Here is a 17,588-nt window from a genome sequence, read left to right on the forward strand (position 1 = left end):
TTAAATTGTTTGTGGAAAATGTGTGAGAATTTTTGTTCCCACCAAATGATGACTTCCTCACTAGCAATCATAGATATTGTATTAATAAAATAAATACAAATCTATGTCTGTATGTTGAGGGGGGTTGAAGGTTTAAATCCTCTGCTTTTGCACCTCGGAGTGATGTTACAATTGCTGCAAGGCACTGACAGAGGCACTGACCTAGGGTGCAACCAGAGTGAATTATGGGTAATGTTTAATTCCCTGCAGTGACAGCTGTGGAACTGCATGGTAAATTGGATTTTTTGGAATTGCGCTCCAGCAGGTAGGAGACATTCCGCTTGGCCTGGGCTTCTGTCAGGTATTGTTCAATGCCTTCTCTATCTCTCTCTGACAAATCACATCAGGCGGTCTGTTTCTCTCTCTCTCCGTCTCTGAGGGCTGGTGATGGGACAGAGTGGTGGCAGTCTAAGCTTATTTCATTTATGGTCAGGCTGCTATCAGAGCTCTGCCTAAACGGGTCAGACTCTGATAGCCTCCAAGTGTCACTCTCATGCCTGCTGCCTGCCACTAATAAACACACAGACCCCTCCATATACAATACATGAGGATTCCACAGTGGGTTCAGTTTTTACACTCCCTAAAGATAGATGGCCAGAGAGGGTCAAGAGCCTATTTGGTTTCATTCCTTCCTTCCTCCATCCTGTCCCCCCCCCCCCCCACCCCCAGCCCCCCCCCCCCCCCCATCCCCCCTCACACACCTACATCTTTGGAGAGATGTAGACACAGAGGTTAATGCCTAGCTGTAAGCTCTTTTCATCTCTGGTAACTGGGAGTGTATTGTTCTTGTCCCTAGGCTAAAAACCATGGAAATAACTTCCAATGTTCACCCTTCAGGCACTTCTACTTGGGATATGTCGAGGACTCGGCTCACCTTCTTTATGTGGAAGCACAGCAGTCCTAATAGAGGAGCTGAGTAAAGTGGGGGTTTGATTAGAAGTTTATCCCCTCAAGGAACAGCTTATGCGGTATCCAGTTGGGAGGAGTGAAGGTTAGAATGAAAGACATGCAGATAGTTATGAAAAGAACCAGAAATAACTTAAGACTAAGCTGTACATTAAGCATGTCTTTGTGACCACTGAATTAACATCAGCCATCTTGAGAAAATAAGAGATCATTACAGACAACTTGAAAGGAAGTTTTACAAAACATATTTTGTGTTCCATGAGGTTTCTTCTTCATACCTACAATTTGAATTAGATCTTGTAGCAACTGGATACTTGTTTTAAGTCAAGATTAACAAAGTTAGCTACTGCCAGTGGTGCAATTGCTTTGCATCTACAAATTCCATGTTTTTAAGACTTTTACGTTATGTATGCAAGTATAACCACCACTTTCACATGGACTCATGCTCACGTAAACAAGCAAACACACCTCTTGGGATATGATGAAAACCTATCCCACGGTTTGATCTCATCACCATATAGCAGCCAAATTGTCTGAAACTGCTCTGCCTGGTGATTTTTGTAGCATCTCCTGACGCACACACAGATAGATGCTGATGGGAGTCTTCATCATTCACAAAAGAGCAGTTAGGATCCTTCTCATTAGCTTTGTAAATACCTTATAGGTTAAACCTGAAGAGACCTTATAGTATTATGGTTTTGAGAGAGAAACAGACAGGGAGATATCTGAGGCAGCTACATTCACAGCATCAGGCTTGATAAACAGATGAACAGCGATAATATAGGACATACTAATGGAACATGGATTGAAAAAGGTTGACAGGGGAGTATTAACCCAACACAGCCATCCAGTTCACTGAATGAGCGGGTATGAAAAGAGAGACAGAGGGAAATGGAGGAGGAACAAGAAAGATAGCCTCTCGTCTGTGCTCTGTCAAGGGAGAAATTACACATTTCGACGGGTTCCATAGATCAAACCAGTGGATTTACGAGCCAATTTTGAACATGAAATATACACACCAGGAATCCATTTTACTCATGTTTACTCAGCTTCTCTCACTTCCTCCCTTACACACATGCATCTCTTCCCAAAAGTGAGGGTGCATGACTTTGTCCTGGTAACATAGGCAATGCCTAAAAAAGCTTGCAATGAAGTTGGTAGAACTGGGACGAGAGGCTCTGTCCAAGTGTCTGATCTTAGGGAATGCTGTCCTTTAGCTTGTGTAAGAAGACTTCAGTCTGGATTTAGTATGGGACCAAACTAGAGACAACTGAGATTGGGCATCTTAACGCTGTCTGTCAGAATAAGCACACACTTGCACTTACGTACAAAAGATTATACAGGATAAAACGGACTGGGTTAGCATATCATTCACTCATAATTAACAATAATAATACATGCAATTCACAATTTGCACACAAATTCATATCTAACTGGGCTGACAGATAATTGACATGCAATTAGCACAATTTTAAATAAAAACACATTTAGGACTTCATGACCAATGCAACCTACAAATGACCATATAATTACACTTTTAATTAAGTCATTATTAGTTAACTGATATGAAATTATCAAAATCTCAAGTCATTTTAAACAACTAATTTCAGAACAATATCTTCCATCTTAATTCTATATCAACCCTAAATTAAATGTTAATCTTGAACGTTAAGACTTAAGCCAACATGAACAAGAACCCAATACACACAAGACTCAAAAAACAATATTTTTTTTTATTGAAAAAAAGGAGAAAAGTATCTCCAAATATCTCACAATAAGCCACTGTGACCAATTTAGTGCACACTATCTCCACTCAGCCTGACATTCTACGAGAAGTAGGCAGAGGCACTAAGGCAAAGCCATCCCATCTATTCACCCATCTCCCACCTAACAGAGGGATAAGAGATTGTTTGTGAATGAGCGGAAAGCCGTACTACAGTGGACAAATCTATAATTTACATAAACGCACATTGATGGAACAAAACATCACAATTACACAAAACTATAACAATGCCAGCATATTAACTGGATGCCTAAATGCACTCCGTATAGGGAGGGGAACTGATGAGCAATGAAAAGGAATGTCAGCCAGTCACTGCAGTGTCGTAGAAAACTGGATGGGTGTAGGAGCAGGCTAAAGGGGACAGGGCTTTCCTTGGGTTCTGAGAGGGAGGCCTTTCTGGCCCTGAGGGCACCAGTCAGTTTGTGTGCACAAGGTGACGGTCTGAGCAGGTGCCTCCCAATCCACCTGTCCCCATTTTAAGACTTCGGCTCAGTGGGCTACTCCACCAAAAGTGACTTCCTTAGTCCTCCGCAGTATGCCCCTTCCATGTACAGTTAATGCCACCCACTTCGCCTCCTCACTAAGGCTTCTTCACCTTCTTAATGGATGAGGAGCTAGAGGCAGATTCCCTGCGTTTGCGCTGAAAATACAAGATGTACAGCGTGATGTAAATCAAGAGTTATACCACAAGCATGCTCTGGAATATAAATGACCAACAATCACTCATTATTCCAATTTCTTACATGGACATCAATAAGGCCGTCAAGACTATCAAGAGCAGAGAACTAGAATACATGCTGACTTAGGAGTAGGGTTGCACATTTCGTGCATTTTCCTTAACCGATGAGCGGTTAGGGAGTCGGGCTAGTAATCAGAAGGTTGTTGGTTCGATTCCTGGCCGTGACATATGATGTTGTGTCCTTGGGCAAGGCACTTAAACCTACTTGCCTCGGGGGAATGTCCCTGTACTTACTGTAAGTCGCTCTGGATAAGAGCGTCTGCTAAATGACTAAATGTAAATGTAACAATCAATAATCAATTAATCATTAGGACTAAAATACAAATGGCATACAGTTAAAGTCTTGAAACATTAATAGAGGCACATTAATTACAAGAAACATTGATTCACAAAGCACAATTAATTTAAACGAGCAGCCCGAGTTCGCTAGCTACTAGTAGTAGTGCTTCTGTAGTTAGATACTATACTATCCTCTGCCCTGTTTGTCACTACCTGACTGAGCCAAACAGAAAATGCTTTGCTGTACTCGCAATGTTGATTATTTGGTTGGCATGACTTTGTGGGTGATTGACGTCCTTTCACGGTTCCAGTTTCTCATCTTCTCAAGTGGATAGAGACCGGAAGTTTGTTTGAGTTCCATAGAGCGGATAGCTCCGCGGTCGTAAAATCGCAACTTCATTAAATTCTTATTTGTTAAATTCTAAAAGGCTATTAATTGATTAATAATTAATCATGCACATCCCTACTTAGGAGATTTGATAGTGACTTACAGAGTTGGGGGTGAGAGGAGCCCCCACCACGTCTATGATCTGCTCCTTGGCCTCGGTTTTGATGTGGTCCGGGCCGGGCCAGGCCTGAGTCTCTGGTCCGGGGGTGCTGCTGCTGCTGGTGGTGGTGGTCTCCCCCAGGGGCCCAGAGGGGCCTCCGGCCTTCAGGAGGGCCTGGTAGCGGTGCCGCAGCATCTGCTGCTCATACTCGCAGTTGCTGTGGGCCTGCTTGAGCTCGTACACCAGCACAAGGTCGCTGCGCAGCTCGTTGAACATCTGGACAATCTCCTCCGTGGGCATGGGGTTCAGGTCTGTAACAGCACCCACACAGGAACACAGGGGCATGGCGAGAGAATGATGATATCCATGTTTCAGTTATTTATAAGGTTACAAAGGAGTGGGAGATTCACATTAAAAAATATATTATATAGCTAAAGGTGCTAAAAGTGGTTTTGTAAAAAACATATATTGCCAAAGTTATGTAACAGAAGTGTAATAAAATTATTATTATTATTTTATGTCTTTAATTAGATAATAGGCTGAATACTGGTTTTATATGAGGTTTTACTAATAATACATTTCCATACGTTAAAAATGCCTGTTCAACCAAACTATCAATACACGCATGTCTGTATGTCATGATAAATACAGTTTGTGCATAAGCCCACATTGTAAATTCCAACGAATTACAAAAAATACCAATGGAAAGTTTCCACCTTTGGTTACAGGATTAATGGTCCTAAAGAATATTGTAGCACTTCATGCTGTCAATTCAACTAAGATTGCATGTCTTTAAACTTTCAAGCTCATTATTGAAACACACCAAAGTACTCAGTGGTGGGCGGCACAAAGGCAAACGTGCAAAATGACAATCACAACTGAACAATTATTGAGCCTATATACTAGACATAAATATGACAGCTATGTAATTTATCTGCCTGAATATAAAGAACTGAGAACTCTATATACCATATCTGTAATTTTTGATTTACAGTATTGATTGTGTGATCATATTGTATACTTACCGACACCTTGCTCTGTAAGGATTTGCTCAATGGCTTTGATCTTCTTCTGGCCTACTGAGCTGGGCAACTTCATCTGAACACACACACACACACTCAAGTTAGGTGTCAGGGATATTGCTATGAATGTCCTCACCTCTGCCAGTTAATTCGTATGAAATGCACTTCAGCAAGGCAGATCAAAACGTATTTATTCACTGGAGTCTATCTGACAAATTATTTGGGATTCTCTGCTCCTTTAGTGCTAATGCTTATTCCATGGAGAGCAACAGCTCGTCATCAGTCTTAGAGATAAATCTGCTTCCTCTCATATCGTCTTATAGACATTAGCTGACTCCTAACAGCATAAATCATGATGCCCATAATGAGTGCTAAGGCAAACATGCTCCAGCCACTTTCTGCATACATCAAAAGATATGATGGCAAGTAAATAGATTTCTGGAACCTTGCAGAAAACACATTTTAGGCAAGGGGTTTAAATTCCAAGTATCAATTGGGGTGCTTTATATTGGTCTTAGAGAGGGAAGTAGTGCTTCTGGGATAGCGTGGCAAGCAAACTTTTGAACAACCCACACTAAAGTTCTATTGAACAGAAGTTCCTTTAGCGAAAAAGGATGTGATGAAGGGATTTATGTGATTGCTCGATACATAATTTGATGGATTGATAAACAGACGGCCGATGTGTGAATTCATCTTCCCACGGCCAGCGCTTACCCTCTGGCTGCGCAGTGTGACTCCTGCTGATTTGAAGTCTGGGAATTTGATGCCTGCCGTTTCAGGGACAGCCTGTGAAGAGACAGGGAGATTTGAGAGAGGATGGCAGACGTACTTAACAGGACACCAGTCTCATGAAGACAGGCTGGCCCAATGGCAAAGCTTGTTTCAGGAGCTTGAGATATCCTGAACACAAGGACAAGACACACATGTTGACATGATGTGATACTGGTGCCCTAAGGAGCTATAAAACTAAAAGGATATTTCAATAGTATAACACACTGACAGATGTGTGTAGTAAGTGTGTCATACCGGTTTCTCTGTCTCTCGTTTCTGTGGGAGCTTCTTCTTGGTGGCCTTGCGCTCGGCACGTCTCATCTCTGTGGTGGTGTCTGCTGCCGTGATGAGCTTCTGGAGGTCCTGCGCCTTCTTCTCCCGTTCCTTCTTCCTTGTCTCAATCTTCCGCAACTCCTGGATCAAGTACTCCTCTTCTGCCACCTGCAGAAGAAACAGGGGAAGTACATGTTAAATATGAGGCTGAAGCAAAACGTTCTTCAATTTCATATTCAATTGCTTTCACGGAAATTCATTCAATTGTGCATTTTTGCTAAAGAGGTATAGAGTTTGTTGTATTCTTCCCATAGTGAAAGACCTTCTACACTATGGGAAGCCTTCTACCACACTAAGTATGTGGATACCTGACCCTATATCAGTTTGCTGCACAATCGCTGTTCCAATACATCCCAAATGTGTAGCCTTATGAGTACCCTTCAATGGAACTAAAGGTCCTGGCACAGATCCTGAGAAACAGCCCCAGACCATTATACCCCCTTGACCAAACTTCACAGTAGTTCCAGTTTACCCAGTTTCATCCATCAGACTGCCAGATAATGAAATGTGACTTATCATTGCAGACAACATGTTCACACCATGATGAATCTTGCGTACTGCTCGACCATGGAAACCTATTCATGAAGCTCTAGACGTGCAGTTCTTGCGCTAATTACGGATGCAGTTTGGAACTCTGTGGTGATTGATGCAACAGATGACGGGCAACGTTAACCTGCTTCAGCAATCAAAGACCCTGCTCTGTGAGTTTGCGCAGTCCAACACTTCATGGCTGGGATATTCTTAGTACTCGACGCTTCAACTTCACTATTATAGCACTTATAGTTGACCAGGGCAGTAGTTCACTAACCCTCACCGACTTGTGGCAGTGCCATGTTTAAATTCACAAGTTTTTCAGTATGACCCACTGTACTTCCAATGTTCATCTACATATGTTCCATGGCTATGTGCTGGATTTTATGCACCTGTGAGCAATGAGTGTGGCTGAAACACCTGACCTCAATAATTTGTAGTGTCCACATACTTTTGGCAATAGTGTATGTATATATATTTATTAATTGTATATACACTTACAAAAGTATGCTTCTATTTCTATGACGGTCACAAAGTGGCACCTTTTCTGCTCAGATGATACATTCATATGAGTGAAACCAATGCATGTTTAAAAATATACATATTAAAAAGTGTGCTTCTTGAAATTATACATAATCCAGTACTTTTTGAAGGGGTCATCTTTCAACCACAAATCTCTAAATATGCATTCATATGACCCTGGGCTAAATGTAATATATTGTGTTCATAGATGTGGTGACGGACAACATCAAGTCTCATATTTGAGTTGACTGACCTGTTCAGGGGTACGGTTGAACAGTTTCTCCAGCTGTTCTTTCCTGCGCCTCTCGTGGCCGGCATCGAATATGTAGATCTTTGGCTCCGTCCCTGTGGCCGCACGGACCTTGGTCAGCTTGCCGCATATGTTATAATATCGTTCTTTCAGATCCTCCACGGAACGTTTCTAAAAGCAAAAGTACAGTAAGACAATCAAACTATGGTCTGTACAGCAGGCACACCAACACGTCTAGTGACACTCGATCCATCTGATTTCACCACGAACACGAGGTGTGTTTGTGTCATTGTCACAAGGAGCCACATTACTCTGTACTGCTGGTGGTCATAGCGGTCGTGAACCACAGTGAAGCGCAGGTCGAAACGCTTGCACAGGTCAAACAGGTGGTCCGTCTCTGCTTTGGTCCAGCCGTCGTCATGGAGGTACATTTGATACTCCTGCTCTGAGTACACTGGAACCTGCACTGCCTATCAACAGAGATGGGAAAGAAAGATGGAGGGTGTGGAAAAGACAGTGGCCCTATCACCCACCTACAAGGCAAGTGAGAGCAAGAGGAAAAACACAACAACAACAAAAGAGAGGAGAAGAATGGAGAAACCCTTACCTTGTTGAAACGGGCAAAAGGGTAGTCCTTGCCCTCTTCTGTCAAGCGTCTCCAGTGGTGAAATATGGCTCCATCTTTGCGGGCAGGATTGGTGAAGGGCATCCATTTCCAGGGCCGAACCCTTTTACAGCCAAGCTTAGCCTTGACTGTCCTGTAGCCTTGGGTAGTGTCACTGGGAAGTAAAGGGGGAGCATCTCTACAAAGAGATGATCTGGCATCAGTATGTATACTGCCTGTAGGCTCTGATGTGGTCAACGTGAAACAGAGCTCAAGCACACTTTACGCTTACTTATAAATGCAAGACCATATTCCATTCACCCTAATCATTATACATTCCAAATCCACATTGCTCTATTTTTTTAGGACATAGCTGAACTGACTTCTGTCTAGCATCCTAACAGTCATACTTCTTATCAGAGTAGAGCAGAGCATAGACTTCTCTGTGCATTCCCTCTGGTCTCTTGAAGGTCAACGTTTCTGTTGTCTTCTTGGCCTTTTTCTGTGACGGAATTAAAAAGATAAATCAATCAAATTGATTCAACTTAGCTGTCCATGTAAAACACACTAGATATGACCACTTGCTTTTTTTCAAACAAAGACACTGAATGGAATAAATCAATGAGCTTGTCGATAAACTTAAAAAAATATGTTCTACAGTATAATTCACAATAACTTGTAAAGATGAGAACCTGACAGAATACGTAGGAATAAAGACCATTACCTTATCAGAATTGATGAAATCCTTCTTACTGATGGGACCAGCATCATTGTCTCCACCGGCCAACTCCAAAATATCTCTTACATCGGCACCAGTGGCCATATTGATGCACTGTAAGGTAAACACAAACCTTTACAATGCAACCGCATAATTGACTTGCTTGGTAACAGGACATAGTCGTAGAGAGATAAAAGTTAGCCTCATATAGATGTTAACCACCTCTGCTAACTTAAGCTCAATAGAGTCTACACTTTAACCAAGAACTCTCAAGCTACAAACTAGTACTAATGATACTAGCACACTACAGCTACTGTACTAATAGCACCAACGAACGAGCAGGACTAGCTTTGCAATTTGCTATCTAGGTATAAAGGCTATGCCCATCTATATCATCATGTCTGGACTGGAATTTTTTTTACTTAATTCACTAACCTGACGCCCCGTTACCGTTTAGCTAGCTAGCATGTAGTGATTATGCATTTGAATTTTGTGGTAAACTATTGCTAGATCTGATGACTGAAGTACTACTCACTAGCTAACACTAGCTAGCTAACTAACCTGCCATTCATAGTCGTTGCTTATGTAGCTAGCTAGGAGCTACTAGCAGCTATGTTGGTAGAGCTATCCTTAGGATTTGTCTTGCAAGCTAATCCTAGCAACTATTTTAAAGAAACATCGATTCTAAACTTACATTGGTGGGGCTCTCCGGTTTATGTTCGTTGATTGAATGACTTCTCTGGCTAGCTAGGTAATGCTACTTCCTGTGTGGAACACATTCTTCTATTATTTCTTTGAGCTTGATTGGGTATCGCAACCAACTGAAAGGTGCGTATACCGCCACCTACTGTGCAGGAGTGTTTGACAAGTCAGGGCATGCCTACATTGCGACAAACTCAAATCAAATCAAAATGTATTTGTATAGCTCTTTTTACACGCAAGCATGTCACAGAGGGGTTCACATACGCCCATAGAACTGCCCATAGAACTGCCCCTCAACCAACCTAAACCCTCAGGGAAGACAATGAAAAACTCCCAGAAAAACTCACTACAGGAGAAAAAATGGAAGAAACCATGGGAAGAAATCTTCCCTAAAACGCCCCACACACCCAAACCACCCCAACCATACCTCAGCCCCGTCCAGCCTCTCAGCCAGCCTTTCCATTTCTACATCATACAACTCACAATGCAACAATACATGCTCTACTGTCTGCTCCACCAAGCACTCCTCACACAACCCAGTATCATTCATGCTGCACCCATAACACATCAGCTCACCTGTTTAAACCACCTACCTTTCAAGCTAACATCCCACCGTCTTTGCCAGACCCCAGTCCCCATCACCTATATCAATGCTTTGATTTCACCCCTTCCAAATGGTGCCTTCACATCCACCCCTTCCCTTCTTCTTCCTTAGCAGCTTCATCTGCCTTTACATTCCCCACCACACCTATGTGAGTTGGCACCCAGCAAAACTGTACCACCACCCCAGCCCTCTCCAAAGATGTTCAGTGTAAATCTTATTTAAGGCAGCAGGGCCTTTAAAGTCTCCAAAACAAGCTCACCAGACCGGGGAAAGGATTAGTACCTCACAGTTCCATGCCAGGTGGCGCAGACAAGTTTCCTGTAGCATTGCGTCACCATTGTGAGAACAGAATACTGGTAAAGGGAATTCTAGCTTTGGAAGGTGAAATCCTCAGGGAATCAGGTAATCAGCCTTACTGCTCCTTCTTGGAGCTGCTTCAGACCCCAGTCAGGTGCCATCTTGTGGATGCATTGGACGGATGACAATGTAATCTTGATTTTATGTGTTCACAGGTTGTTATCCAAACAAATAATGGCCGGGTTTCCCAGATTCGTTAAGAGCTTAACGAATCTGGGAAACCCGGCCAATAATGTCAAAGTCACATTTCTTTCAGCTGTCAAACAGCACCACCAAGTGTTCAGAGAGGCTGCCATGGTGGTTCAGTTCATAATCCTGGCTCCTATTCTGGATGGTGGATGCTGAAAAAGAACAGGATGGAGATCAAATAGACTTTCACATACAGTTGCCATTGAGGGGGAAAAACCAGACCATAGAATATCTTAAACATTGCACAATTTCTGTCTTTTTCCCTTTTTGCTAGATCTTTATCTAGATCCTTGTGGCCGAGTCAGTCTGCTGACCCAGGGTCTCACCTGTCTCAGACCACACCAGCGTCCTCGTTGTGGGAGCAGTCACTGATGCCCCAGCCCTAAAATTTGCAGTAAAACAGGTCTTCTCCATCCCGTCACAGCTCATATCATCCATCCGATAATACCAAATCCTTAGGATAGTTTAATCGCATAAAAAACATGAGTCAGAAGAATGCCTAGCATCTGATGACACTTGTCATACAGTGTTATCGCCAAGCTCATCGGTTGTGAGACACATATGACCTGAGCTGGCTGGGTTATGATATGATAAGGGCTTATGGTGGTCATAGTAAAAAGCAAGTAGTAGTCCCTAAAGATACTGTCAAATTAAATGTGTTCAAACATGAATAATGACACATTTATCCAGCCTACCTTGTTCATATCTTCCTTCTGGTATAGCTGAAAGGGCACCAGAGTAATATAGATATCGACAAACAACTTGCGCAGCAGTAATGTCCCATTTGTCATCATACACAGTATCCCACTGCTCATTATAGTAGACTTCCACACAGCCTTCAGAGGATAGCTCTCAATCCACCAGTCTCATATCACCATTCATGAACCCTGAGTAGGAAATGTAATAAACAGTCAGTCTGTAACGTATCAAACCAGCATCAGATTGAAAAGCAATGTTTTGTACATTCGATTCTCAAAAGCAATCAGCAACAAACCACAAAAAATAGGTACGCTTTCATGACAAAAATGGCCAACAAAGCTATATATAGATTTGTAGATATACTATCTACAAATCTACTACCATTCTTTTCTATTCAGGGCCCTCCATCTACATCTTTATGTAGGCCTATTATAAAGCACCTAACTTCAGACATGCTCACCAGAAGTAATAGGAGACCGGAAACAGGTTACTCATTTGGCATTTTCTGACACCAGCACTGGACATGAATGCTATTGAAATAGGGAGTTTCATTATTCTTGCACAACATTCCTGAACCTTTCCAACACCAGTTATATATTATAATGAATATATATCAAATGGTTCAGAAATACATGCAATAGCCTACATCAAAAGTTATTCATTTTAGCAAGCATCAACATCTGTTTCCTGATTTGTGTTAACGGTCCGACATTCTAGCGACTAGCGCAGCTACTGACTGCAACTAAACACCGTCACCGATAAGTGCGCTAAGGCAGGATCAAACCATTTCATGCAGATACAGGGGGATGGTCGGTCAATATGGATGTTTACTTTTTTGTTAATAGGGGTATTTAACCTTTATTGCCAAACACAAGTAAAAACAAAGAGATCATTCATTGTATTATTATATTTTAAATGTAGGCTATTATATACTCGATGATGGTTTATATAATATAATTTTATATTACTTTTTGTCTATTTTTTGAATCGTCCTAACTTTTCCCCCCTATACAGCGCCCGTGGGTACTGGTCACTCTCTGCAAATAAATCGGTGGACAAGGAAGATGCGTTCCCTCCTAAGGGAACAATCTGCAAAATTCCCAAGGTTCCCCGTTTACATAGGCTAGTTGAGGCTTTGAAAGCAAAGCAAGGCTAGTTTATATAAGCCTAGCACAATTCATACACAATGGCAATTAAAAGTGCTTTACAAATGAGCAGAAGTGTAAGTGTAGTGTGTATTTATTAAAACAAACAAAAAAATATGTTTAAAATAATGAAAATTATTAGTTGCAAAATTATATAGGAGAGAAATATTCCATTTTAAATTAGAACGGACGAAAACGGTATTAACTAGGCTACTTACTAACTGAGGTCATGCCGGGAAATATTAAACTGAGGCTTGAACGTATCGACAGAGCGATAGTGAGGTTGATACAGCAAAGCCGAGGTTAGTAAGTTGTTTATTATATGGCATTTTTAGTTATTTTCATTTTGTAAATGAAAATAAATGGTAGGCTAATTGTAGCCAGCTCTCAAGTCTTCGCACGATGTGTTTCAGGTTCCCAAGCCACCTCAGCTGGCTCCTCTCGACGCGGAGGAGCAGCGGTTCTACTCTGAGCCCCTCCCGGATGACCGAGCTTCTCACCCTATCTCTAAGGGAGAGCCCGGACACCCTGCGGAGAAAGCTCATTTCGGCCGCTTGTATTCGTGATCTTGTTCTTTCGGTCACTACCCACAGTTCGTGACCATAGGTGAGGGTAGGAATGTAGACCGACTGGTAAATAGAGAGCTTCGCCTTTCGACTCAGCTCCTTCACCACGACGGACCGATGCAGACCCTGCATCACTGCGGACGCCGCACCGATCCGCCTGTCGATCTCGCGCTCCATTCTTTCCTCACTCGTGAACAAGACCCCGAGATACTTGAACTCCTCCGCTTGGGTCAAGATCTCCTCCCCGACCCGGAGATTGCACTCCACCTTTTCCGGTCGACAACCATGGCCTCAGATTTGGAGGTGCTGATTCGCATCCCAGCCGCTTCGCATTCGGTTGCGAACCGCTCCAGTGAGAGCTGAAGGTCGCGGCCCGATGAAGCCAACAGGACCACATCATCTGCAAAAAGCAGCGACCCAATCCTGAGATCACCAAAATGGACCCCCTCAATGCCCTGGCTGCGCCTAGAAATTCTGTCCATATAAGTTATGAACAGAATCGGTGACAAAGGGCAGCCCTGGCGGAGTCCAACCCTCACCGGGAACAAGTTCGACTTACTACCGGCAATGCGGACCAAACTCTGGCACCGGTCGTACAGGGACCGGACAGCCCCGATCAGGGAATCCGGTACCCCGTACTCTCGGAGCACCCCCCACATGAGCCCCCGAGGGACACGGTCGAACGCCTTTTCCAAATCCACAAAACATGTGTATACTGGTTGGGCAAACTCCCATGTACCCTCCAGGACTCTGCCGAGGGTATAAAGCTGGTCCACTGTTCCACGGCCAGGACGAAAACCACAGTGCTCCTCCTGAATCCGAGGTTCGACAATCCGACGGACCCTCCTCTCCAGGACCCCCGAATAGACTTTCCCAGGGATGCTGAGGAGTGTGATCCCCCTAAAAAAAGATTTGAAGCCGTAAAAAAAACATGGAATCTGAAAACATGAAATGTGAAACTGTGAAAATATAAAAGTGAAAAATGAAAATTAATACTTTATTCAAAATAATTCTAGAGTTTAATCGAAATTTTATTCAACCTGAAAAAAATTTGTACTTATTTTTGGTTTGAATACATGAAATGTGAAAATATAAAAGTGAAAAATGAAAATTAATACTTTATTCAAAATAATTCTAGAGTTTAATCGAAATTTTATTCAACCTGAAAAAAAATTGGTACACTTATTTTTGGTTTGAATACATGGTTTTATTTTTCAAGTTTTAGACCAAAACTTAAATTTTCAATGTCAAGCTTTAGTTTTTCAACTATAGATTTATTTTTCAAATTAACAAAACATTTGGCCCTGATTTAGCTCCATACACGAGCGGCTTCAATTTTATACTAAGTTTTGTGTTTGATCTCCTTGTCTATTCTTTGTTTGTCTATGGCCGCACTGCAGCTGCAATTCTCTAAATCTCCCTTACTAATTAAACGCTGCCCTCAAATAAACGCTGCACCAAAAATGATCGTTGTGAATAAACGCTGCAGCGTTTATTCGAAGAAATACGGTCATTAGGCCTCATTCACCAAATGTTCTTCAGAAGAAAAACATTCTTAAACCCCATTTACGCAGTTTTCATGGAGATTCTGGCATTCACCAATGTTTTCTTATTTGGGACTTGTTCTTAGGTACACTGTAAAAAAAAACACAATCTGACAGCTAGGACGCCAGATTAAACCCATTAAATTACAGTAAAACAATTTTTTTAAATTAACATTAATTAACCGTAAAATAATTGTATTTTTCCTGTACCAAACTTACAACATATCTGTAATATTACATTACAGGCTGTTCTTTGCCGGTAAATATGACATTTATTAATTGAACCTCTGTAAAAAAAATACGCATTTTCAATTAATACCATTTTAAATAAAGCCAAACTAAGATAACGATATAACATTTTCATTCTAAACAAGCCGTGTGCACAACATACAGATACTACAGATAATACAAGTGCTTGCTGTACGAATTGGAGAGGAATACTGCTCGCCGCACAGCACGTGAAACAGACAGGTTAGATCGCCATCTAACTGGACAACATTCACACTCAGGGTGAACACTTAATGTATCCAAACTACAGACCATCACATTACACATATCAAAACAGAACGAATACACAACAAAACTCCAAACAAAGCTTATCTAACTAAGCTTAAACCTTTAACTCTGTAGCTTTTCAGCTTGCCGCGGGGCATTCTGGGTAACAGGAGCGTTGGCCTTTGGCAGGCTATTGTAGTCTTTGATATTGACTTTTGCATGCTGGGATTTCATGACGTCAACTACCCAAGCTCAGTTCACAATTCAAGGTTCCTATGTCTAAACCAAAAATTATGTTTTGTCCGTGGGATGAAAGTAAATATCTGCAAAATAACTGTTAAATTTTCTAGTTTTGATAAAGTGAAATTAAGTGTTTTAACAGAACATTTTGGTGAAAATGTTATTAATATTTGTAAAAAAAAACAGACATTTTAGTGTGTTTTTAAGTAACAACATTTGGCTGTAATGTTTATGTAAAATTATACATTTACAGTTTGCCATTGTCTTTCTGTATTTCCTGTCATTAAGAAATACAGAAAAAAACACGTATAATTTACAGAAAAAGTGCGGTATTTCTTTATTTTACGGTGCAGTCAAAGGCAGGTGCAGCCGCCCCCTGGTCGGCTGCTGGTCTGCTCCAAATATATCTTGGATACCAGTGTGATGTTGCAACTGTTGTGTCAGACAACCTTGCACAAAAATCGGATATGGTGACATGTATCTGGCAGTCCATTGATTGCAAAACAATCCAAGGTCACGTTTTATACGAGGCAGGTAAACGAAGTGAAGAGTCCAAAGATGCCTTTCATTGTTGGCAATAATGATTCCTTCATTTTCTATATAGATATGTAAACAAAGAGTGGTAGACATCTGTTTCAAGTCTTATTGTCAGGTACACATAACACCACAAAGTCAGACTGGGCACTGACATTTTTGGGACCAGACAATGCAAAGCAACCTGGCATAACATAATAAGTACTTACATTACATCTATGATAAGAAACATTATAATAAAAAATTATAAACCTCATAAATATACAAAATAGTATACAATATACTAGACCTCTAATACACATAATGACCTATACTAACCTTAGACCTATACTAACCTAAGACAAGTGGGGTACAGTTAGTGCAATATTGCTGATAGTGAAACCAGTAGCTGAAAGTGAGTGTGTAAAGTGACTAGTGAGAAATGCATCAATGTAAAGTGGCTAGTGAGAAATGTCCATGTAAATGTTCATTCAGAAGCATGCTAGCCCTTGGATAGAAACTGTCCAATCTGCGTGTGCCAGATACTTCGGTATCACCTGCCAGAAGGCAGCGGGGTAGAGACTGAAAGATGGGTGGTAGCAGTTTTTAGAATCCTGCCAGCTTTCCTGAGGCATCATGTGGTAGGTGTCCTGTAGGGCTGGGAGCTTCCTGCCGATGATAAACTCAGCAGACCTGACCACACTACGTAGGACCTTGCATTTTTTTGTCACGCCTCTCCAGACATCGCCCCACAGTCTATCAATGGTTTGATTATAGGGGTGGAACGGTACACTGAAGTCACGGTTCGGTTCATACCGCAGTTCAGACATCATGGTTCGGTACGAGTTCGGTACAACGGAGGGAAAGGTAAAACAAACCAGGTTCCTCTACGAGTGAATACGGGCGCATTGAAGATGACATGTAAATTTGTCCCTATTTGTATGTGTATCTAATGGCTGGTTAAGCACTGTAGGGAGGAGAAGTTGGACCGTTTTTTTTGTCTCGTTCCAGTGATTGGCACAACTGGGTGATGGCGTCGGATATTTTTGGTCATTTAGCACACGCCAGATGCGTTATATGCGTTAGCATTTTAGATCTATTTCCACTCACATACCCCACAAACAGTGACGTGCTGTGATGTCAGTAAGAGGCTAGGCACTGAGTTATGAAAGCCAGATTACTTAATTTATTGTTAAACTAATATGTCAAAACAATAAACGCAGTAAACAGTACAAGCAGTAGCCTACAGCCACATAGACAATCTTTTCTTCATACCAGTCTGTTTGAAACGATCGAAAACATGTTGTCCCTTTTTCTGCAGTAGTCCATCTAGGTCTGGCGTAGGGTTAGCTGGTGTAATGACGTCAAATTTCTAGTAATATCTCGATTTTAATTGGTCCATGTTTGATACGTAACGTAGGTGATTACTGGCATAACATATATGCAAAGGCACAGCAGAGTTGTGCTTTTCAACGTACATGTTGAAGAATACAGGATCGAAGCACGTCAAAACATGTACAGACGTTAAAAACGTCTGTGTACAGACGTT

At 41.8% G+C, this 17,588-nt stretch overlaps 1 protein-coding gene across 2 annotated transcripts; it reads right to left on the minus strand.

The window, feature by feature from the left end:
- Window positions 1-1,985: 1,985 nt before the first annotated feature.
- dmap1 (DNA methyltransferase 1 associated protein 1) lies at window positions 1,986-10,736 on the minus strand. 2 transcript variants are annotated; one of them, XM_067230524.1, is made up of 11 exons: window positions 10,574-10,736; window positions 8,992-9,099; window positions 8,678-8,769; window positions 8,271-8,466; window positions 7,975-8,133; window positions 7,667-7,834; window positions 6,283-6,468; window positions 5,971-6,042; window positions 5,260-5,332; window positions 4,238-4,545; window positions 1,986-3,368 (listed from the first exon to the last, which is right to left on the minus strand). In XM_067230524.1, exons 1-11 carry the CDS (start codon window positions 10,616-10,618, stop codon window positions 3,309-3,311), a joined length of 1,467 nt encoding a protein of 488 aa, XP_067086625.1. In that variant the 5' UTR covers window positions 10,619-10,736; the 3' UTR covers window positions 1,986-3,308. The 2 variants fall into 2 exon arrangements, with proteins under 2 accessions (XP_067086625.1, XP_067086626.1); XM_067230525.1 differs by lacking the exon at window positions 10,574-10,736 and adding an exon at window positions 9,680-9,754.
- Window positions 10,737-17,588: the final 6,852 nt, after the last annotated feature.

The sequence above is a fragment of the Osmerus mordax genome, chromosome 27 (assembly GCF_038355195.1).
Source record: "Osmerus mordax isolate fOsmMor3 chromosome 27, fOsmMor3.pri, whole genome shotgun sequence".
Classification (NCBI taxonomy): Eukaryota; Metazoa; Chordata; class Actinopteri; order Osmeriformes; family Osmeridae; genus Osmerus; species Osmerus mordax.

Bases quoted from the DNA above. Each gene is read 5' to 3' on its own strand.
- dmap1 (XM_067230524.1), bottom strand. From the start codon at position 10,618: ATGCTACAGGAAACTTGTCTGCGCCACCTGGCATGGAACTGTGAG. The intron at 7,835-7,974 runs GTAATGTGGCTC...TTTTGCTTTTAG, and splicing joins ATGACCACCAGCAGTACAGA to AAACGTTCCGTGGAGGATCT. The intron at 4,546-5,259 runs GTAAGTATACAA...GTGCTGTTACAG, and splicing joins CCTTACAGAGCAAGGTGTCG to ACCTGAACCCCATGCCCACG.